This window comes from Rhinopithecus bieti, unplaced genomic scaffold (genome assembly GCF_001698545.2).
Source record: "Rhinopithecus bieti isolate Rb0 unplaced genomic scaffold, ASM169854v2 scaffold_28066, whole genome shotgun sequence".
NCBI lineage: Eukaryota > Metazoa > Chordata > Mammalia > Primates > Cercopithecidae > Rhinopithecus > Rhinopithecus bieti.
In genome coordinates, this window is record NW_016813021.1 from 976,698 (window position 1) to 998,845 (window position 22,148).

Here is a 22,148-nt window from a genome sequence, read left to right on the forward strand (position 1 = left end):
GCCATTCTCCTGACTCAGCCTCGCGGGTAGCTGGGACTACAGGCGCCGCCACCTCGCCCGGCTAGTTTTTTGTATTTTTAGTAGAGACGGGGTTTCACCATGTTAGCCAGGATGGTCTCGATCTCCTGACCTCGTGATCCGCCCGTCTTGGCCTCCCAAAGTGCTGGGATTACAGGCTTGAGCCACCGCGCCCGGCCAGCAAAGCTTTAATTTTCTATTTGGTAGTTGAAATTATTCATTCCAGCCAGAACAGGACCCCTTTCTCTGCTTTTTGGTTCTTTGGGATGAGGAGCTCAAGGTGGTCAAGAGGTAACCTCAACTTCCAATGGAATGGAATCATGAGTATATGCCCTGCTGGATGCATTCTTCACTTGGGCACTAGGACCTCTCAACACACTGAACCCAGGGTCAGAGACAGGAGGCAAAAATTCCTTCCATGGCTGGGCACGGTGGCTCACACCTGTAATCCCAGCACTTTGGGAGACTGAGGTGGGTGGATCACCTGAGGTTGGGAGTTCGAGACCAGTCTGACCAACATGGTGAAACCCATCTCTACTAAAAATACAAAAATTGGCCAGACGCAGTGGCTCATGCTTGTAATCCCAGCACTTTGGGAGGCCGACGCGGGCAGATCACGAGGTCAGGAATTTGAGACCAGCCTGGCGTACATAATGAAACCTTATCTTCACTAAAAGTACAAAAAATTAGCCGAGCATGGTGGCGGGCACCTGTAATCCCAGCTACTTAGGAGGCTGAGGCAGGAGAATCACTTGAACACGGGAGGCAGAGGTTGCAGTGAGCCAAGATTGTGCCACTGCACTCCAGCCTGGGCAACAAGACAAAACTCTGTCCCCCCCCAAAAAAAAAAACAAAAAAATTCCTTCCATGGCCTTTTTGGTGTAATAGTGAGAGTAGTCACTCCAACTTTCAACCCTTGGTTCCCAGTTCTGTTTTGGCTAGGAGAGATAATCCTATATATATTGTCTACTGATTTAAGGCAGCATCCCGTGGGAGGTTTCTCAGTTGTTGCTGTAACTGAGCCTTCAGCAATTGATCATGCCATCTACTTCTGTGTGATAGAGTACAAGATAAAATGCATAAGTTTAAACAAATGGTTACTCTGTGTATGGAAGGGAAGGGCAGCAGGTTTGAGAGGAAAGAGTCATAGGTCAGATTAGAAAATGTTGCATTTCATGCACTTTGGGGTTATTGAGATGAATAGTGGGTAGTTGGCTACATGTCTGTGCAGATAAAGGATGGTGAGAGATTTGGGAGCCTTTGATATACAATTGTTCATTAAGGGTGTGGAAAAGCTCACTTAGAGTATCTAGCAGGAAGTGAGCATCAGGGAGAAATATCTGAAGAATATGATATTTGAGAAAACTGACACTCAGCCCGTAGAAACCAGTGAAAACCTTTTTTTTTGAGACAGGATCTCACTGTCGCCTAGGCTGGAGTACAGTGGTGCAATCACAGCTCACTGCAGCCTCAACCTCCCTGGCCTCAGGTGGTTATCCTACCTCAGTCTCCTGACTAGCTGGGATCACAGGCACATACCACCGGCCTGGCTAATTTTTGTATTTTTTGTAGAGATGGAGTTTTGCCATTTTGCTTAGGCTGGTCTCAAACTCCTGGGCTCAAGCGATCCACCCTACTTCGGCTTTCCAAAGTGCTGAGATTACAGGTGTGAGCCACTGCACCTGGCTGAAAAACATATTTTAAGAAGGAGGAGGCTGGGCATGGTGGCTCACACCTGTAATCCCAGCACTTTGGGAGGCCGAGGCCGGTGGATCATGAGGTCAGGAGTTTGAAACTAGACTGGCCAAAATGGTGAAACCCCGCCTCTACTAAGAATACAAAAAAATTAGCTGTGTGTGGTGGCAGATGCCTGTAATCCCAACTACTCGGGAGGCTGAGGCAGGAGAGTCACTTGAACCCAGGAGGTAGAGGTTCCAGTGAGCCGAAATTGCACCACTGCACTCCAGTGTGGGCAACGAGTGAAGCTCCATCTCAAAAAAAAAAAAGAAAAAGAAAGGTAATGGTTATTAATTTTAAATGTAAACAGTAAATATAAACTTGAAAACTGAAAGTAATTCTTGGTCATTAGTGACCACAGCAAGTGTAATGTATTAGTCCATGTTCATGCTGCTAATAAAGACATACCTGAAACTGGGCAATTTACAAGGGAAAGCAGTTTAATGGAGAACTCATAGTTCCATGTGGCTGGGGACACCTCACAATCATGGCAGAAGGCAAGGAGTAGCAAGTCACCTCTTACATGGATGGCAGCAGGCAAAAAGAGAGCTTGTGCAGAAAAACTCCCATTTTTTTGTTGTTGTTTTTTGTTTGTTTTTTAATTGTACTTTAAGTTCTGGGTTACATGTGCAGAACGTGCAGTTTTGCTACATAGGTATACACGTGCCCTGGTAGTTAACTGCACCCATAAACTTGTCACCTACATTAGGTATTTTTTTCTAATGTTATCCCTCCCCTAGTCACCCACCCCCCAACAGGCCCTGGTGTTTGATGTTCCCCTCCCTGTGTCCATGTGTTCTCATTATTCAGTTCCCACTTACTAGTGAGAACGTGCGGTATTTGGAAAAACTCCTGTTTTTAAAACCGTCAGATTGCCAGGTGCGGTGGCTCATGCCTGTAATCCCAGTGCTTTGAGAGGCTGAGATGGGCAGATCACCTGAGGTCAGGAGTTCAAGACCAGCTTGGCCAACATGGTGAATCCCCATCTCTACAAAAATACAAAAATTAGCCAGGCCTGATGGTGGGTGCCTGTAATCCCAGCTGCTTGGGAGGCTGAGACGGGAGAATCTCTTGAACCTGGGAGGCAGAGGTTGCAGTGCGCCAAGATCGTGCCATTGCACTCCAGCCTGGGTGACAGAACGAGACTTTGTCTCAACAACAAACAAACCAACCGTCAGACCTCGTGAGACTTACTATCATGAGAACAGCGCAGGAAAGACTTGCCCGCATGATTCAGTTACCTCCCACTGGGTCCCTCCCACAACACATGGAAATTCAAGATGAGATTTGGGTGGGGACACAGCCAAATTGCATCATTGTGCCCCTGGCCCCTCCTTAATCTTACGTCCTCACATTTCAAAACCAATCATTCCTTCCCAAAGTCCCCCAAAATCTTAACTCATTTTAGCATTACCTCAAAAGTCCACAGTCCAAAGTCTCATCCGAGACAAGGCAAGTCCCTTCTGCCTATGACCCTGTAAAATCAAAAGTAAGTTAGTTACGTCCTACAATGAGAGTACAGGCAATGGGTAACTACAGCCATTCCAAATGGCAGAAATTAGCCAAAACAAAGGGGCTGTAGGCCCCATGCAAGTCTGAAATCCAGCAGGGCAGTCAAATCTTAAAGCTCCAAAATGATCTCCGTTGACTCCATGTCACATCCAGGTCGTGCTGATGTAAGAGGTAGGTTCCCATAGTTTTGGACAGCTCTGCCCCTGTGACTTTGCAGGTTGCAGCCTCCCAGCTCCCTTGACTGGATGTCGTTGAGCGTCTGCAGGTTTTCCAGGTGCACGGTGCATGTTGTCAGCGGACCATTCTGGGGTCTGGAGGATGGTGGCCGGCTTCTCACAGCTCACTAGGCGGTGCCTCAGTAGGGACCCTGTGGGGGCTCTGACACCACATGTCTCTTCTGCACTGGCCTAGGAGAGGTTCTCTGTGAGGATCCTTCCCCTACAGCAAATTTCTGCCTGGGCATCCAGGCGTTTCCATACATCTTCTGAAATCTAGATGGAGGTTCCCAAACCTCAGTTCTTGACTTCTGTGCAGTCACAGGCTCACCACCACCTGGAAGCTGCCAAGACTTGAGGCTTGTACCCTCGGAAACTACCGCTCAAGCTCTAAATTGGCCCCTTTCAGCCCTGACTGGAGTGGCTAGGATGTAGGGCACCAAATCCCTAGGCTGCACACAGCATGGGGACCCCGGGCCTGGCCCACAAAACCACTTTTTCCTCCTAGGCCTCCCTGTCTATGATGGGAGGGGCTGTGTGAAGACCTCTGACATGCCCTGGAGACATCATTTTCCTCATGTTCTTGGGGATTAACATTTAGCTCCCAATTACTTATGCAGATTTCTATAGCTGGCTTGGATTTCTCCTCAGAAAATGGGATTTTCTTTCTTTTTTTTTTTTTTTTTTTGAGGCGGAGTCTCGCCTTGTTCCCCAGGCCGGAGTGCAGTGGCTCAATCTCAGCTCGCTGCAACCTCCGCCTCCCAGGTTCAAGCAATTCTCTATCTCAGCCTCCTGAGTAGCTGGGATTACAGGCGCCCACCACCATGCCCAGCTAATTTTTTGTGTTTTTAGTAGAGATTGGGTTTCATCATCTTGGCCAGGCTGGTCTTGAGCTCCTGACCTCGTGATCCACCTACCTTGGACTCCAAATGTCCTGGGATTACAGGTGTGAGCCACCATCCCCAGTCGGGATTTTCTTTTCTATCATCGTCAGGCTGGAAATTTTCCACACTTTTATGCTGTACTTACATTATAAAATGGAATGCCTTTAACAGTACCCAAGTCACCTCTTGAATGCTTTGCTGTTTAGACATTTCTTCTACCAGATACCCTAAATCATCTTTCGCAAGTTCAAAGTTCCACAGATCTCTAGGGCAGGGCAAAATGCTGCCAGTCTCTATGCTAAAAATAACAAGAGTCACCTTTGCTTTAGTTCCCAACAAGTTCCTCATGTCCATCTGAGACCACCTCAGCCTGGACTTTATTGTCCATATCACTATCAGCATTTTGGTCAAAGCCATTCAACAAGTCTGTAGGAAGTTCCAAACTTTCCCGTATTTTCCTGTCTTCTTCTGAGCCCTCCAAACTGTTCCAGCCTCTGCCTGTTACGCAGTTCCAAAGTTGCTTCCACATTTTCAGGTAACTTTTTAGCAGCACCCGACTCTACTGGTAGCAGTTTACTGTATTGGTTCGTTTTCATGCTGCTGGTAAAGACGTACCTGAGACTGGGCAGTTTACAAAGGAAATAGGTTTAATGGAGATCTTACAGTTCCACGTGGCTGGGGAAGCCTCACAGTCATGGCAGAAGGCAAGGAGGAGCAAGTCACATCTTACATGGATGGTGGCAGGCAAAGAGAGCTTGTGCAGAAAAGTTCCCGTTTTTCAAACCATCAGATTTCATGAGATTTATTCACTTTACGAGAACAGCACGGAAAGACTGGCCCTCATGATTCAGTTACCTCCCACCATGTCTCTCCCACAACACATGAGAATTCAAGATGAGATTTGGGTGGGGACACAGCCAGACCATATCAGGTAACTTCAGTGGAATGATGACTGCATAAGTCATATTGTACTGGATGGAAGAGAGAGTTGGAACAGTGAACACATTCTACTTTTTCAAGAATTTCTCTTTTGAAGGTATGAGAGAAAGATGGCAAAACATTCATTTGAGGGTAGCATAGATCTAAAGACTTTTAAAACCTTGAGTCTTGAACATATTTATAGGCACAGGAAAAACATTCTATAGAAAGGAAAGGTTGTAATTATAGGAGAGAGACAAACTGATACTTCTGAGGATACTGTGGGGAGTGGGTGCTGAAGGACCATTGGATATATCATTCTTAAACAGAAGGGAAAGATGGATACATGAAACAGAGGGGCAGGATAATTGGTAGTTGGCAGAGGAGTGGTTGAATTTAAGGATTTAGGGTGAAGGGAGTGCCAAGAAGATTGTGGTGAGAAACTGGAAGAAGTCAAGGACAGGATTTCAGACAGTTGAACAGGAGGACTGGTAGAGAAGTAATGAGAAGGGTGAGGAGAGGCATTGTGGACATTTGAGTTCATAATGTCAGCATCAGAGCAGTTCTAAGCAGTGATGAGGTGCTTTTCAGAGTGTGATCTTGATTCTTCCTGGATGGAAGTGAAGATTGTAGGAATTGAGGTCAGGGAACTTTGAGGCAGTTTTATTGGTTGGATCAGACACATCTATATTCAAGTCACTTAGAGTGATGGCAGACATGTGTTACAAAAGAAGAGTATGTGACCAGGTGCAGTATTTATACCTGTAATCCCAGTGCTCTGGGAGGCCGAGATAGGAGGGTCCTTGAGGCCAGAAGTTCCAGACCAGCTTGGGCAACATGATAAGACCCGTCTCTAGAGAAAAAAATTTTTAATTAACCAGAAGTAGTAGTGCATGCCTGTAGTCCCCAGCTATTCTGGAGGCTGAGGTGGGAGGATCACTTGAGCCTGGGAGGTTGAGGCTGCAGTGTGCCATGATTGCTACACTGCACTCCAGCCTGGGTGACAGAACAAGACCCTGTCTCTGAAAAGAAAAAAAAAAAGCAAGAGTATGAGCCTTCAGCAAATGTTGGGGAATTTCATAGACATTAATGAAGAAGCATAGAGGATAGTATACCTGTATAGCATGAACACAAAGGATAAACAGAAAAGAATAACAGAAGCATTTATTAAGCATATACTAGATGCCAGCTATAATTTTAAGTGTTTTCCATGTAGTAAGTTTTTCAGTTGTCTTTTTGTTTTGTGTTGTTTTTTGAAATGTGATCTTGCTCTGTCACCCATGTCACAATCACGACTTGCTGTAGCCTCAACCTCCCAGGCTCAAGCAATCCTTCCACCTCAGCCTCCCCAGTAGCTGGAACTACAGCCACCATGCCTGGCTAATTTTTTAATAGTTTGTAGAGATAGGGTCTTGCTATATTGACCGGGCTGGTTCTGAACTCATGGACTCAAGCAGTCTTCCTGCCTCAGGCCCCCAAAGTGCTAGGATTACAGGCGTGAGCCCATGTCTGGCTGTTCGGTTGTCATAATAACACTAATAGGCCAGTAATGTCATTATTTTTTATGAGGAAACTGAGGCACAGTGAGCTGGAGTCACTAGCCAAGATCATACAGTTACTAAGTGGTAGAGCTAGGATTTCTGTACAGGGAGTCTACCTCCAAAACACCTGCTTTTAACGGTGACACCACACTGTCTTTAACCTTATGGTGTTCGTTAAATAAAATCCTATAAATGGCCTGGAAGTAGTTGTGGAAACTAGGAGAATGCCTGTTTTCCACTACCCTCATTTATAGTGAGTGGGAGAGTAAGTAACTTCTTGTCTAGGATTCAGGAGCCATTTCATTTAAGGCGAGAGGGTAGAGAGGGAGTTTTAGAAAAGGTTGAAAAGCACAAGGGGAATGTTTAAAATGGAATGTGGGCTCCAGGAGGATGGTTATCTGTGAAGTGGGGAAGAGAGCAAGAAGCAAGGAGTGAGAGGCTAGACGACCTGAGGGGCTTGCAGTTATACCAGTGGCTAAGGGCAGCAGAGATTGAAGACTTGTAGAGGTTAATGGGTCTGAATGTTTCAGGCAGGTGTAGGTTAGAGCCCTAGGCGGTGGCAGAGGCCTGATGGTGCAAGGAGACTGGGCTTTTCCTATCTTCCTGAATTACATTTCATCATTCTATTATTGTTACCAGAGTTTAGAAAGCCAGATGCTGTTCTTATGTCTCACCCAAGTAGCAATTGACAGTACTTTCTTTAATCTTTTGTTTTGTAGTTGTCTTGGTTCTAATTCTTATCTTTCAGCTGATCCAAGCTCTTTTAAATTTAGAATGGTCATTGGATGACAGATTCTAATTAAAAGGAATTCTGGTCATCCTTCCTACAGCTGCTCATAGTTTACACCTTCAAACACAGAATCTTCATCAACTGTATTTTGGACTTTGCTCTTGTGTTCTCTGTGTTTCTAACTCACAGATATGTGCAGATTGTTCTGATTTAAGAGTGTATGGCTCTCCTCTTACTTGGGAATTGAGAACAAAGGGGCTACAGAATCTCTAGGCTTTCTTGAGCAGTTGGGGCTAAATGTTACCTAAAAACAACCCTTGCATATTATTTAAAACCCTTGTACCCAGAGGCATTATGGCATAGTGGGATTTGTTTGGAATTATTTAGTTGTGTTTGAATCTCTATTCCTACTTATTACTGACCTAATTTTTTTGCCTTTGTTGTCTTATCTGCAAAAGGTAACTTTTAAAATACTTTATAGTAATATTTGTAGCTTCTTTGTAAAAAGTGTAAAGTAGTCTCTTAGAGTTGGTGTTAGGATTAAAGGGAACATAGGAAAGTATCTAGTGTAATGTCTGGTACATGGTAGTGGCCATTATAATCTAGTCCTCTATGGTTGCTATCTGAATTTTCTCTTAAATATTTCTGTTATAGCCTCTGAAATTTTTCTGTTCACTTTGGAGCCCCTGAAATACTGCAATTTCGTGCCCTCCCTTGTGTTATGTTTGAGTATATCAGTTTTCAACCCAGGATATTAAAATCAGTGAACATATATTCCGTGTTTCATCTGTTCGTCTTTCGCATTGATTCAATACAAAAGGGTGGTGAACAGTCTGTATTTAACTGTTTTTCGTGTGTTGGATAAGAGACATTGCCAACATACAGCTAACACGATAGAACTACATACAGCCTCTGACAGCTAACATGGTCGAACTACATACGGCCTCTGGACGACTTGATAGGAAGTGATTGAACACTGTGATGTATCTGCCGCTCCTGGATATAGCAGCAGATTTTTCCTACTTGCCTTGGTATCTTTTGTAGCTTTTGCCATTTTACGTGTCCTAATTTACTCATGAGCAGAAACTCATACTTGTTACTTTCAGTGGTATAATTTTTTACTCTTTTTTTTTCTGACATGTTCTTTCACTCATCAACCTTCTGGTTTTGATTCTCTTTCTGCTCTGTCATTTTTTTTCTTCTTCCCTTTTTAGGTCCTAGTCTGTTTAAAATTCTGGTTTTGAGAGTAGCGAGCCCTTTTACTTTTTTTTGACTGCCTAATTTTCACTAATAGTGAATATGAACCACCAGGATGATAAAGTATACATAATTCACACCCATTCAGTCACTAGGACAATCATGTTTGAAAGTAAGATATTTGGAGAGCGTACATATGTATGTAGCTATTTGGGATTTTGTGTCTGGAGTATAATATGTGTGTAAGTGGTAAAAATAAAAGAAATATATTCTGAAACATACCAGTCTTTGTACTGAAGTTGTTATTCTCTATCTTTGCAGGGATTTGTGGAACTGACTATATTTCCCACAGTTGCAAACTTGAATAGAATCAAGTTGAACAGTAAACAGTGTAGAATATACCGAGTAAGGATCAATGATTTAGAGGCTGCTTTTATTTATAATGACCCAACCTTGGAAGTTTGTCACAGTGAATCAAAACAGTAAGTTATGCACTTTAAAAGTCATTATTTTTAACAGTTTTGAAAAAATGTTTTTAATGATTGGGTTAGTTTTTCTCGAAGTATTCTTTTTTTAAGATTGTTATTAGGCTTTGAATCCCAATCTTTTTGATCTGTTTTACCTCTCTGTACATTTGGTTCAAGTGATTTTGCTAGCTGTGCCCAACGTAGTTACTAAGTTTCCCTTCTGCATGTTAAAACTTTAAGGAAATATTATCTGGGAACTGTAATTAGATTTTCTTAGTCTTTTTTTTTTTTCTTTTTTTTTTTTTGAGACGGAGTCTTGCTCCGTCGCCCAGGCTGGAGTGCAGTGGCGCGATCTCGGCTCACTGCAAGCTCCGCCTCCCGGGTTCAGGCCATTCTCCTGCCTCAGCCTCCTGAGTAGCTGGGACTACAGGCGCCCGCCACCGTGCCCGGCTAATTTTTTGTATTTTAGTAGAGACGGGGTTTCACAGTGGTCTCAATCTCCTGACCTTGTGATCCGCCCGCCTCGGCCTCCCAAAGTGCTGGGATTACAGGCGTGAGCCACCGCGCCCAGCCACTTTTAATGTTTTTCTTAGCTATTTACTTCATAAATATTGAAAGTAATTTTCAGTGGGTTCAAGATATTCTATGAAATATTCTATTGAAAAGTTTTAGAAAGTAGCTAATGAAATTGACTGCATTAAACTATCTTATATTAGGTCTAAAGTAGCTTATTTCTTCACCTTAAATAAATACTACATCTATTGAGGCTACTTTTGATTTTTATCATTAAACATATATTGCTGTTAATCAGTTTTATGTTCTACTTTTTGTATTTCATACTTTGTTTCCATTTTCTGTGTGTGTGCACACTTCATTTTTTGTCATCTTTATAGTTAATTAATACTCCATTTGCTCAGTGTACTATAGTTTGTATAATTGTTCTCCAGTTGTTTGGCATTTTGCAGTCGTAAGTGGTGAGTGAATGTTTTGGCACATACAAATTTTTTCCCTTTGATTATTTTACTTGTCATTTCTAATGGCTGTTTTCAGTATTTTACCTGATTGTGCCCTAGTATTTAAATTTCTGCTAATTTAAATACTGTCGATACATGTGAGGGCACTTAATTTTTCAAAGCTTTGATAACATTGGGTTATGTCATTTCTGTGATTCTTTGTGTTTAGGGGTAGGATGCCAAAACTTTATCATGAACTTTTTAGTCGAGATGATGTTTTAACTAGTCTAGATGTATAATGCCTTAAGGCAGCAGTTCTTAAAGTGTGATTCCCAGACAAGCATCAACTGGGAACTTGTTCGACCGACCACTTCTCAAGCAATACCCCAGACCTGAATCAGAAATTGTGGATAGGCTCCTACAGTTTGTGTTTTAACAAGCTTGCCAGGTGATTCTGATACAGACCGAAGCTTGAGAACCACTGCCATAAGGAATTGCAAAGGTTTACAAGGGCGGCTTGTTTTTAGACGTATTTATGGTCCCAATAATCATTGGTTTAAAATTTTTCACATTTAGAGAGGAGATACACAAATGGGATTGGAAAAATTCAGGGAATCCCTGATTTACTCCTGTAACTTTCCATTTCACAAAGGTGAGTTGTTGAAATTACATTGCTTTTAAAGCCACATTTGTAGAACTGACATAAAAAGACTTATTACAAAATTATCTGCATCCCTTTCCCCCCAGAAAACAAAAACAAAAACTTCTGCCTTTGAGGAGGTTAGTATACACCACTAATAAATGGAAAGATCACCTGATGAAGAGCAGATAGAGGACCCATTACCTTGCCAGAAGGCCAAAATATCCACCCTGTCCAGCCTAGAACTCTCCATTTGATAATAGGGCACGGTGCCTGTTTGTCAGTCACAAAACACAGTGTCTGTACATCTTTTTTACTAATAATTTGTTGTTGCTGCCCAGGTCTCAAAATAATCTGTTAAGTGTAATGACAGGACTCTTGGTCTGTTAAGGAAGCAAGCTTTACTTTGCTCTTTTTATTTTGATGATATACCCTAAACATTTTCCCTAAAATTTTTCTCTAGTGATATTCCCTACATTTTTTCTCTAGTGATAATGGAAGATGCCTCATTACTTTTAGTGTGCTAAGTCGGTGGTTTCGTGGAAGACAGTTTTTCCACAGACCAGGGGACAGAGGGGGTTTTGGATGAAACTTCCACCTCAGATCATCAGGCATTAGATTCTCATAAGTAGTGTGCGACCTAGATCTCTTGCATGTGCAGTTCACAATAGAGTTCGGGCTCCTATGAGAATCTGGTGCTGCTGGTGATCCGACAGGAGGCAGAGCTCAGAAGGTAATGCTTGCTCACCCGCTACTTACCTCCTGCTGTGTGGCCTGGTTCCACAGACCTGTATATATTTATAATTTAAAGAATGAAGAGGAAGTTCTAAAGGAGAATCTTTTCAAAGGTTAGGCTAGGAAATTGGGAAAGATGGAATGTATTTAAAATTTTTCATTCAACTAGAACCATAGCTCTGTTGGCCATGGCCACTTAGTAAATGCTTGACTAATAATTGACTAGTATGCGTGACTATCCCTGCTTTTTTGCTTAGCTTTAGAATCTTGATTACTCTTTAAAAGAGGTGATTTTCGTATTTTTGCTTCTGTTTATCCTCTGAATTATTTGAAAATAAATTGATTTTAGAGTTTTATTAGACATAAGTTTTAGAAAGTAGCTAATGAAATTAGCATGAAAGGTAAGCGAGTATAGGATGGTGGTGGATACTCACTATTAAGTTACTGCACAATTCCTAGAGGAAAACTGCAGGTTTGTGTCATATTTCTGATTGCCATAGCAAAGAGAGTTTTTAAGATTCATAAGACATGACAAAAACACACCAATTATTCAGAAGAAATATTATGTTTATTGACAGTTAGATGTGAAAAAGACCTGTGAAAGATGTTACTTTTAAAGAGAACTTTGGGAAAGGCAGATAGCTAAGGCCTTTAGCATGCTCCTAGATGCTTCTGTTACTTATTTCTGAAATAACTTTCCTTCTTTAATGAACCAGTAAAGCTAAAACAAATTAAATATAGCAGTTTTGAAATTAAAAGTGAAACTTCAAATTCAGTAGTAAATTTGATTTTACCGTTGATTTTACGTACAAGTATGTCTTAACACTGAGAGAAGTAATGTACTATACTATTTAGTCACATTTTCTTATTATTTTAAAGTTAAGGTGCCATACCCTCCCTATTTTTGATTGAAAGAGTATGCTTACAATGGTTGAGATTCAGCTCCTTTGAACTGTAGAGGAATATAAGGAAAAGAAACATTTGGATAAGAGGCTGAAAGGCATTTCTATCTATTTTATCCAACTGTTAGCTGACATGTTACGTTACGTATACTAACAATTTAAAAACATATTGATTATGTAATACGTATAAGCAGCTGTCTTTTTGCTTTACAGTTTCTCAATAAAATAATTGAGCACTTGAAGTTTTCCTACATATATTTTGTGTGTGAATCTTATGGATTGTAGATAGATTGTAGATTGTCTCCAGAGGAGTTACAGCTCTTTAGTGTTTTTGTTTTTGCTGTACTTCTCTTTTCTTAGAAAAATTTAAATGTAGACTTTGTCGGGGAGACTGTTTCTGTGGATGGGTAACCCACAGTGACTGATAGCTCTTTTTCCTCTTTGTTTTGTTCCTAGATAGGTTTTGCCACTTTTTTTTTTTTTTTTTTTTTAAGACCAAGTCTTGCTCTATCATCCAAGCTGGAGTGCAATGGTGTCATCTCTGCTCACTGCAACCTTCGCCTCCCAGATTCAAGTGATTCTCCTGCCTCACCCTCCTGAGTAGCTGGGATTATAGGCACGTGCTACCACACCTGGCTAATTTTTGTATTTTTAGTAGAGACAGGGTTTCACCATGTTGGTCAGGTTGATCTCGAACTTGTGACCTTGTGATCTGCTTGCCTTGGCTTCCCAAAGTTCTGGGATTACAGGCGTGAGCCACTGCATCTGGCCAGGCTTTTCCACTTTGAGAAGCCCCCAACCTTTTTTGTTTGTTTGTTTTTTGTTTTTAAGACAGAGTCTTGCTCTGTCACCCAGGCTGGAGTGCAGTGGCATGATCTTGGCTCACTGCAACTTCCACCTCCCGGATTCAAGCGATTCTCCTGCCTCAGCTTCCCTAGTAGCTGGTACTACAGGTGCGCGCCAGCACACCCAGCTAATTTTTTGTGTGTGTGTTTTTTTTTTTTTGGGTAGAGACAGGGTTTCAGCCCATCGGCCAGGCTGGTCTTGAACTCCTGACCTCATGATCTGCCCGCCTCAGCTTCCCAAAGTGCTGGGATTACAGGCGTGAGCCACCACGTCCAGCCGAGAAGCCCCTTTTTATTTTACTTGAAATGTCCCAACTTTTCAGTGTCAAAAATGAGTTTAATTTCCACCAAGGAGTGGCAGCAGAAATGAAATTACTTATTTTAGTATATAAATGAAGTAATTATCCAGTTATAATGATTTTTTTTAAATTGCTGGGTTTGTTTTTTTAATATTTTGTAGATTCTATATTTTAATGCAGACTTCTACATGGAGCTTTAAAATCATTTCATTAATGTCATGTAATAGAAATTGGTAATTCCCTTATTGATTATGGTTAAGTAATATCAGTATTTTAACTCAGCTACAATGTTGCACTGCCAGTTGGTTTATTAGTATTAGAATTAAGTTATCTTAGAGTTGGAGGGACATAAGAGTTCATTTAGTCTAAAATTCAACATGAAGCCTTACTATATTTCATCTTCTGCTTGAATACTTCCAGTTCGGCAGGGCTCATAATATATTTTTCTTAATTTTTTTATTTTTATATTTTTAAAGACAGAGCCTTGCTGTGTCACCCAGGCTGGAATGCAGTGGTGCGATCATAGCTTACTACAGTGTGCCTTGAACTCCTGCACTCAAGCCATCCTCTGCCTTAGCTTCTCAAGTAGCTGGGACAATATGTGCCTGCCACCACGTTCGGTTAATTAATTTTTCTTTATTTTTATTTTTTTACTGGATGCATGGTCTCACTATGTTGCCTAAACTGGTTTTGAACTCCTGGCCTCAAGTGGTCCTTCTGCCTTGGTCTCCCAAAGTGCCGCAGTTACAGGTGTGAGCCGCCATGCCTGGTCCTCATTATATTTTAAAGCACCCCTTTCATTATTTCTAAATGCTAGAAAGTTCTTTATTACATTGAGCTACAGTTTGTTTTGTCTTAATGGTCACAAACTTAATCCTAATTAGATAAATACCTTTCCGCTAAGTTTTCTTTTCTTCAGGCTACAGAATTATTGAGATTATTCTCAACCATTCCTCATGTTAGAAACTCTTTCTCAATTTATTTCCATTCTCTTTGTCCTTCTCTGAATAATTTCAGATTTGATACTGTGTTTTCTTAAATGTGGTAATCCCTGAACTCTAGATATGGTTCTTCCTATTTGGACTAATCAGTATATACATTGCAGTAGATCCATTTTGTCCTTTATCTAGATAAAGTATTTCTAGTAGCTTGAAACTCATTCGCCTTTTAAAAGTTGTTTTAGAATTAAAAATCACAAACCAAATATCCACTGTCCTCAAGAGAATCACCTGACACCCACAAGGATTCTTGCAGACTCATGGTAAAGGGGTGGAAAAACGTATACCATGCAAATAGAAACCAAAATCAAGCAGGAGTAGCTGTTCTTTTATATCAGATAAAACACATTAAAGCAACATGAATAGACTTTTGTTAAAAGAATATATACAAATAGCCAACACATATAAAGAAATTCTCAACATCACTAATGATCAGGGAAATGCAAATTAAAACCACAATGACATACACCTTATCCCAGCCAGAATGGCCATTATGAAAAAGTAAAAACAAACAAAAAAAAACATAGATTTTGGCATGGATATGGTGAAAAGGGAATGCTTATACACTGCTGGTGAGAGTGTAAATGAGTACAACCTGTGTGGAAAACAGTATGGAGAGTTCAAGTGGATCTACCATTTGATCTAGCGTTCTCACTACTGGCTGTCTATTCAAAGGAAAATAAGTCCCTATGTCAAAAAAGACATCTACATGTCTATGTTTATTGCAGCACGATTCACAATTGCAAAGATATGGAACCAGCCTAAGTCCATATTAACTGATGAGTGGGTAAAGGAAATGTGTGTATACACATGTGTATACATACACACACACCACATATATATACACACATATATACATACACACACATATACACACACACACACACACACCCCACACACACACCCCATGGGATACTACTCAGCCATAAAAAAGTAACGAAATGTCTTTTGTAGCAACATGGCTGGAACCGGAGGCCACTATTCTGAGTGAAGTAACTCGGAAATGGAAAACCAAATACCATATATTCTCATTTTTTATTTGTGTGTTGAAATCCAAGCCATCAGAATATTCGAGACTAAGCTATGGGTATGTGAAGACATACAGAGTGATATGTCTGGATATTGGAGACTCAAAAGCAGGGAGGAGGGAGAGATTTTTAAAATGATATATTGGGTACAGTGTACACTACTTGGGCAACAGGTACACTAAAATCTCAGACTTTCCTTTTGTAGAATTCATCTATGTAACCAAAAACCACTTGTACACAAACAGCTATTGAAATTTTAAAAAAAAATGAGGCAGCAATCACATTCTGCTCCCTGCCTTGAGCTATCTATTCATGCCTTGAAACTTCTTGTTATCGCCCAGGTAGTTAGTTAACCTAACAGTGTCACATAGGATACTATAACCCATACCCTATAGCTTAAAAATGTGTAGCCAATCACTAATCAATGTTATTTCTTTAAACCCGTGAGAATCCCTGACAGACTGTTTTCTGTCAACCCACTTCCTGTCCCTCTTTTTTGTTTTTAAAACTTGGATGCAACAAAGTTTAAATGGAGGTCATATCCAAGGTTACTTGGGTGAGTCTTCTGAGCAGCTGTTGTCACTTTGGCTCACTTAAACTCTCTAAATTAAAAAAAAAAAAAAAAAGTTGCGTTAGTAGTTGGATCAAATTTGAACTTGTAAGCAGTGAAACCCTTAGGCTTTTCATAGGAAAACCTGGTAAGGTAGATTTTCACTCAGCAGCCTTATGTCACGGTTCCAGGTTAAATTTTGTTTTGCTTATTTTTAGAGTCATCCTTATTCATTGTGGTTTTGGCTTATTACTTGCATTTTTCAGTTGGTGAAAATTTATCGAGATGTTTGCTAGGGTGTGTGCAGCCTTCTGATTTACTTCCATAAAAGTTTACTTCTCTAAAAAATTGTTTAAATAGAGCGAAAGTTTACAAATAATTGAAACTGAAGTTTTATAAAATCTGCACCTATAGTTTTAAGAGGCAATTGTTCTTTATTTGACAAAGGATTATCAGATTATATTAATTTAATATGGATATTTAAAATTCTTAGAGAGAAATTATATCTATTCCCCTTATTACATTTTCAATACTTAATAGCCGTTTCCTTCTCCTTAAGTCTGCATTTAATGTAAGGAGATTGAAGATGGGATGGTAAGAGGTTTAGCTAGGCAAGGGACATATTTAAATACTTTGTAGTCATTATTATTCTGAAGATTGAAAACACATTGTAATTTTATACTGTAATTTTTGACTTCTGTGAAGTTATGAAAAAAAATTTGATTTGTGTATTGAAATCTAAACCATCAGATTATTTGAGACTGACTTCCCAGTTGATTCCATTTATAATAACTCATTTTATTTGGACCAGTTCACCTTTTCTCAGGAAATGAGGAGATTAAATGAAAATAATTTCCCACAAAAGTAACTAATAACTCTAATATATAATGTTTAAATCTGGTTTTCTTTTTGTACAATAGTTATTTTATTTTTGCATTTCCCTGATAACTTGGGGGGGAATACAGGTTTTGCAATCATCAAATTTTATGTTTTTGAAATTTTATTGAAAATAAATTATACTCTGTAGATAAAATAGTCATTAAAATTAGATGGTGCGTTGAGTAAGTGCTGACAAGGGTTTGGAGCAACTGGCACGTTCAGATCTTGCTGATAGCAATGCAAAATGGTACAACTCTTCTGAGAGTTTTGTAGATTTTTAGAAAGTTAAATGTGTTTACCATATGACTCAGTAGTCCCACTGTTAGGTATTTGTACTACAGAGATGAAGCTTATATTCACACAAAAACCTGTACACAAGTGTTCATAACAGTTTTATTTCATACTTCCAAAGCGGAAAATAACCTAAATGCTCTTCAGCTGGTCAATGGATAACAAACTGCTACAGTCTCTACAATATAATACCACTCAATGGCAAAAGGATCAAATTATTAATATATGTAACAACTTGGATGAATTTCAAAAACCTAGTGACACAAACCAGTCTCAAAATGTAACATTCTATGTGATTCCATTTATTTGACACAAAGGATAGCATAAGGGACTTTTTGGGGATGACAGAACTGTTCTGTATCCTGATTTTGGTAGTTAACTGAATCTGTACATATGTTGAATTTTATACAACTGTAGACCCCCAAAAAGTTTTTTTTTTTGTATGATAATTAAAAAAAAACAGGCATACCTCCTTTTATTGTGCTTTGCTCTATTATGCCTCGCAGATACTATTTTTTCACAAATTGAAGGTTTGTGATAACCTTGCATCAAGAAAGTTTATCAGTGCTGTTTTTCCAACAACACGTGCTCATTTCATGTCTCTATGTCACATTTTTGTAATTCTTGCAATATTTCAAACTTTTTCATTATTATATCTGTTAAGGTAATCTGTGATCAGAGATCTTTGATATTACAATTGTAATTGTTTTGGGGATGCCACAGATGGCATCCATATCAGATGGCAAACTTAAATGATAAACCTTGTGTGTGTTCTGACTACTCTGGGGACCAGCTGTTCCCTGTCTCTGTCCCCCTCCTCGGGCCTCCCTATTTGCTGAGACATACAATATTGAAATTAGGTCAATTAATAACCCTACAATGGCCTCTGAGCATGCAAGTGAAAGGAAGAGTCTCATACCTCTCACCTTGAACCAAAAGCTATAGAAATGGTTAACTTAGGGAGGAAGGCCAAAAGCTAGGCCTCTTGGCCCCAGTTAGGTAAGTTGTGACTGCAAAGGAAAAGTTGTTAAAGGAAATTAAAAGTACTGCTCCAATGAATACACAAATGATAAGAAAATGGAACAGCCTTATTGCTGATGTGGAGAAGGTTTTAGAGATCTGGGTAGAAGTTCAAACCAGCCACACCATCCCTTAAGGCCAAACCTAATCCAGAGCAAGGCCCTAACTCTCTTCAGTTCTGTGAATGCTGAGAGGTGAGGAAGCTGCGGAAGAACATTTTGAAGCTAGGAGAGGCTGGTTCATGAGGTTTAAGAAAAGAAACTTTGTCCATAACATGAAAGTGCAAAGTGAAGCAACAAGTGCTGATATAGAAGCTGCAGCAAGTTATCCAGAAGATTTAGCTACGGTTTTTGATGAAGGTTACTACACTAAGCAACAGATTTTCAATGTAGGTGAAACAACCTTCTACTAGAAGAAGATGCTATCTGGAACTTTCCCAGCTAAAAAGAAGTCAGTGCCTGGCTTCAAAGGACAGGCTGACTCTTTTATTAGGGGCTAATGCAGCTGGGGACTTTAAGTTAAAGCCAATGCTCATTTACCATTCCAAAAAATCCTGCAGCCCTTAACAGTTATGCTAAATCTATTCTGCCTGTTCTCTGTAAATGAAGCAACAAAGACTGGATGACAACAGGTGGTCACAGTATGGCTTACTGAATTGAATATTTGAAGCCCACTGTTGAGATTTCTGGTCAGAACAAGAGTCCTTTTAATATGGTACTGTTTATTGACAAGACACCTGGTTACCCAAGAGCTCTGATGGAGATGTACTAGGAGATTAATACTGGTTTTATGTGTGCTAACGTAACATCTATTCTGCAGCCTGTAAATTAAGGAGTAATTTCTACTTTCAAGTCTTATTATTTAAGAAATGCATTTCATAAGGCTATAGCTGCCACAGATGTGATTCCTCTGAGGGATCTGGACAAAGTCAGTTGAAACCCTGAAAAGGATTCACCATTCTGGATGCCATTAAGGACATTGATGATTTAGGGAGGAGATCAAAACATCAACATGAGCAAGAGTTTGGAAGAAGTTGATTCCAAACCTCATGGATGGCTTTGAGGGATTTAGAGAAGGAAGTAACTGCAGTTGTGGTAGAAATAGCAATGAAACTATAATTAGAAGTGGAGCCTAAAGGGAAGACTGAATTGATGCGATCTTATGATACAACTTTAATGGATGAAGGGGTTGCTGCTTATGGATGAGCCAAGAAAGTGGTTTCTTGAGATGGGATCTACTGGTGAAGATGCTCTGAACATTTTTAGAATGTCAGTGTTCGTTGTCAACAATGTTTGCTTAGCAGAAATAAATTATTAAAATATATTGACAAGTCTTTTCACTTTCAGAACTCTATGCTTTGTAGTTGTTACCTTGAATAGTTGTTAAAGCCATAGTTATATCCTTCGTAATTGGTAGAGAGATGGATGAAGATGGAGAAGGAATGACCTCTGTCAAGTTAAGAATCTGTAGCCTTAATGTTTCTTTAATGGTTTTTCCCATTTAATTTTCCTTTAATTATTCCATAGAGTATTTGGAACTCTTCTATTTTTATTTTTTAATTTTTTTGAGACAGAGTTTCACTCTGTTGCCCAGGTTGGAGTGGAGTGGTGCAGTCTCAGCTCACTGCAACCCCCGCCTCCTGGGCTCCAGCGATTCTCGTGCCTCAGCCTCCTGAGTAGCTGGGATTACAGGCATACAACACTATGCCTGGCTAATTTTTGTATTTTTAGTAGAGACAGGGTTTTGTCATATTGGCCAGGCTGGACTCGAACTCCTGGCCTCAGGTGACCCACCACCTCGGCCTCCCAAAGTGCTGGGATTACAGGCATGAGCCATGTATCCCAGCTCAAACTTGTCTTTTTACTAGATAAAAAGTTATTAAGCTATGGGAATGTCACTAATTTCACCTTGTGGCTACACCTAATGGCAGGATGGCAGACATAAAGGTGTACAACGAGGATGTGGCTCATGGTGTTTGTGTATTTCGTCTTGTATTCTTGCCCTTCCCATTCCATATGTTTTTTCTGTCTTTCATTTCTTTTGTATTTTTTTAAACTAATTTCAGTGAGGAAATGTAATATGTGTATATATACACATATAAGTTGCTTTTATGGGGTACAGTTTAAAAACCAGTTGAGAACAACATTTTCACGTTTCTGTAAGACTTCATCGTATTGTTTTCATCAAATGGGAAATAAGGTCAGATAACTATGGAACAAATATTTATGTAGTAGTCTCTCCTGACATAGTGAATATAACAGTGAGTCTGCTGAAAATTCTCTGCTTCATTAAGCTTACATTGTGATGCACTAATGGGTGGAGGTAGGTGCTATTATTACATTGTGAGGAATTGAGTCCCATCCTGATTTGTTTTTGACGTCTTAATTTTTGTCACATTATAAAGCTTGTTGAATCCATTCAATTTTTTGCCAGATTGATAGGGAATAATTATTCAATTCTTCACGTATTCTTTACATTTATATCAAAATAGCGTAGTGGCTTTAGCATTCCAAAATTAACAAAGAATGTGATAGTCATAATAATAGTCATGTAACTTGGTGAGTAGAATATATATTCTGTTGTATTCATAGTTTAATAGTTTTTAACATTGTGAGTAGAACAAACCATTACTTGGCTAAAGAGTGTTTTTAGGAATTATATAAGAAGATAAAATGCTTACAAACAATTGGTATCAAATGATATTTAAGAAAATGCTCAGAGGGCGGGTGTGGTGGCTCATGCCTGTAATCAGAGGCACTTTGGGAGGCCAAGGTGAATGGATCACTAGAGGTTAGGAGTTCGAGACCAGCCTGACCAACATGGTGAAACACCATCTCTATTAAAAATACAAAAATTAGCCGGTTGTGGTGATAGGTGCCTGTAATCTCAGCTACTCAGGAAGCTGAGGGACGAGAAGGCTTGAACCTGGGAGGTGGAGGTTGCAGTGAGTTGAGATGGTGCCACTGAACTCTGGCCTGGGTAACAGAGTGAGACTTCATCTCAAAAAAAAAAAAAAAAAAAGGAAAAGAAAATGCTTGATAAGATATATGGCTTATTATCTTATTATTAAAAGTTGGCTCTTTTTTTTCCCCAGGAGAAACCTCAATTATTTTTCCAATGCTTATGCAGCTGCAGTTAGTGCGGTGGACCCTGATGCAGGAAATGGAGAACTTTGCATTAAGGTTCCATCAGAGCTGTGGAAACACGTTGATGGTAAAGCACCAAGAATATATTGACTGTATACTAAAATCATGTTAGATTCAGAGACTAGAGAATTTTACATGAAGACTAATGATGCTGGCCAGGCACGGTGCCTCATACCCATAATCCCAGCACTTTGGGAGGCCAAGGCGGGCGGATCACCTAAGATTAGGAGTTCAAGACCAGCCTGGCCAACATGGCAAAACCCCATCTCTACTAAAAGTACAAAAATTAGCCAGGTGTGGTGGTGGGCGCCTGTAATCCCAGCTACTCAGGAGGCTGAGGCAGGAGAATTGCTTGAACCCAGGAGGTGGAGGTTGCAGTGAACTGAGATTGCACCCCTGCACTCCAGCCTGTGCAACGGAGTGAGACTCCGTCTAATAAAAAAAACAAAAAACAAAAAAACACCAGTGATGTCAACATTGTAAATTAACCAGTTGAAATATACAGAATGGGTTGGAAGCTCTTTTTCTTTTTAAGGATCACTGGCTAACAGGATAATATCAGTTCAGGACTGTGAAAAAAGCAATTTATTTCACCGTTTTTTAAAGCAAAAAAAAAAATTTTTTTTTTTTTTTTTTTTTTTTT

General features: G+C 40.0%; 1 protein-coding gene across 1 annotated transcript in view; it reads left to right on the top strand.

The window, feature by feature from the left end:
* The window catches only part of LOC108512301 (transcription initiation factor TFIID subunit 2-like), a 40,422-nt gene that overhangs the window by 4,693 nt on the left and 13,581 nt on the right, over positions 1–22,148 (top strand). The window contains exons 3-4 of the mRNA XM_017847516.1: positions 9,074–9,234; positions 21,454–21,572. Coding sequence (XP_017703005.1) covers positions 9,074–9,234; positions 21,454–21,572 — 280 coding nt within the window. The remainder of the gene's footprint in view (positions 1–9,073; positions 9,235–21,453; positions 21,573–22,148) is intronic.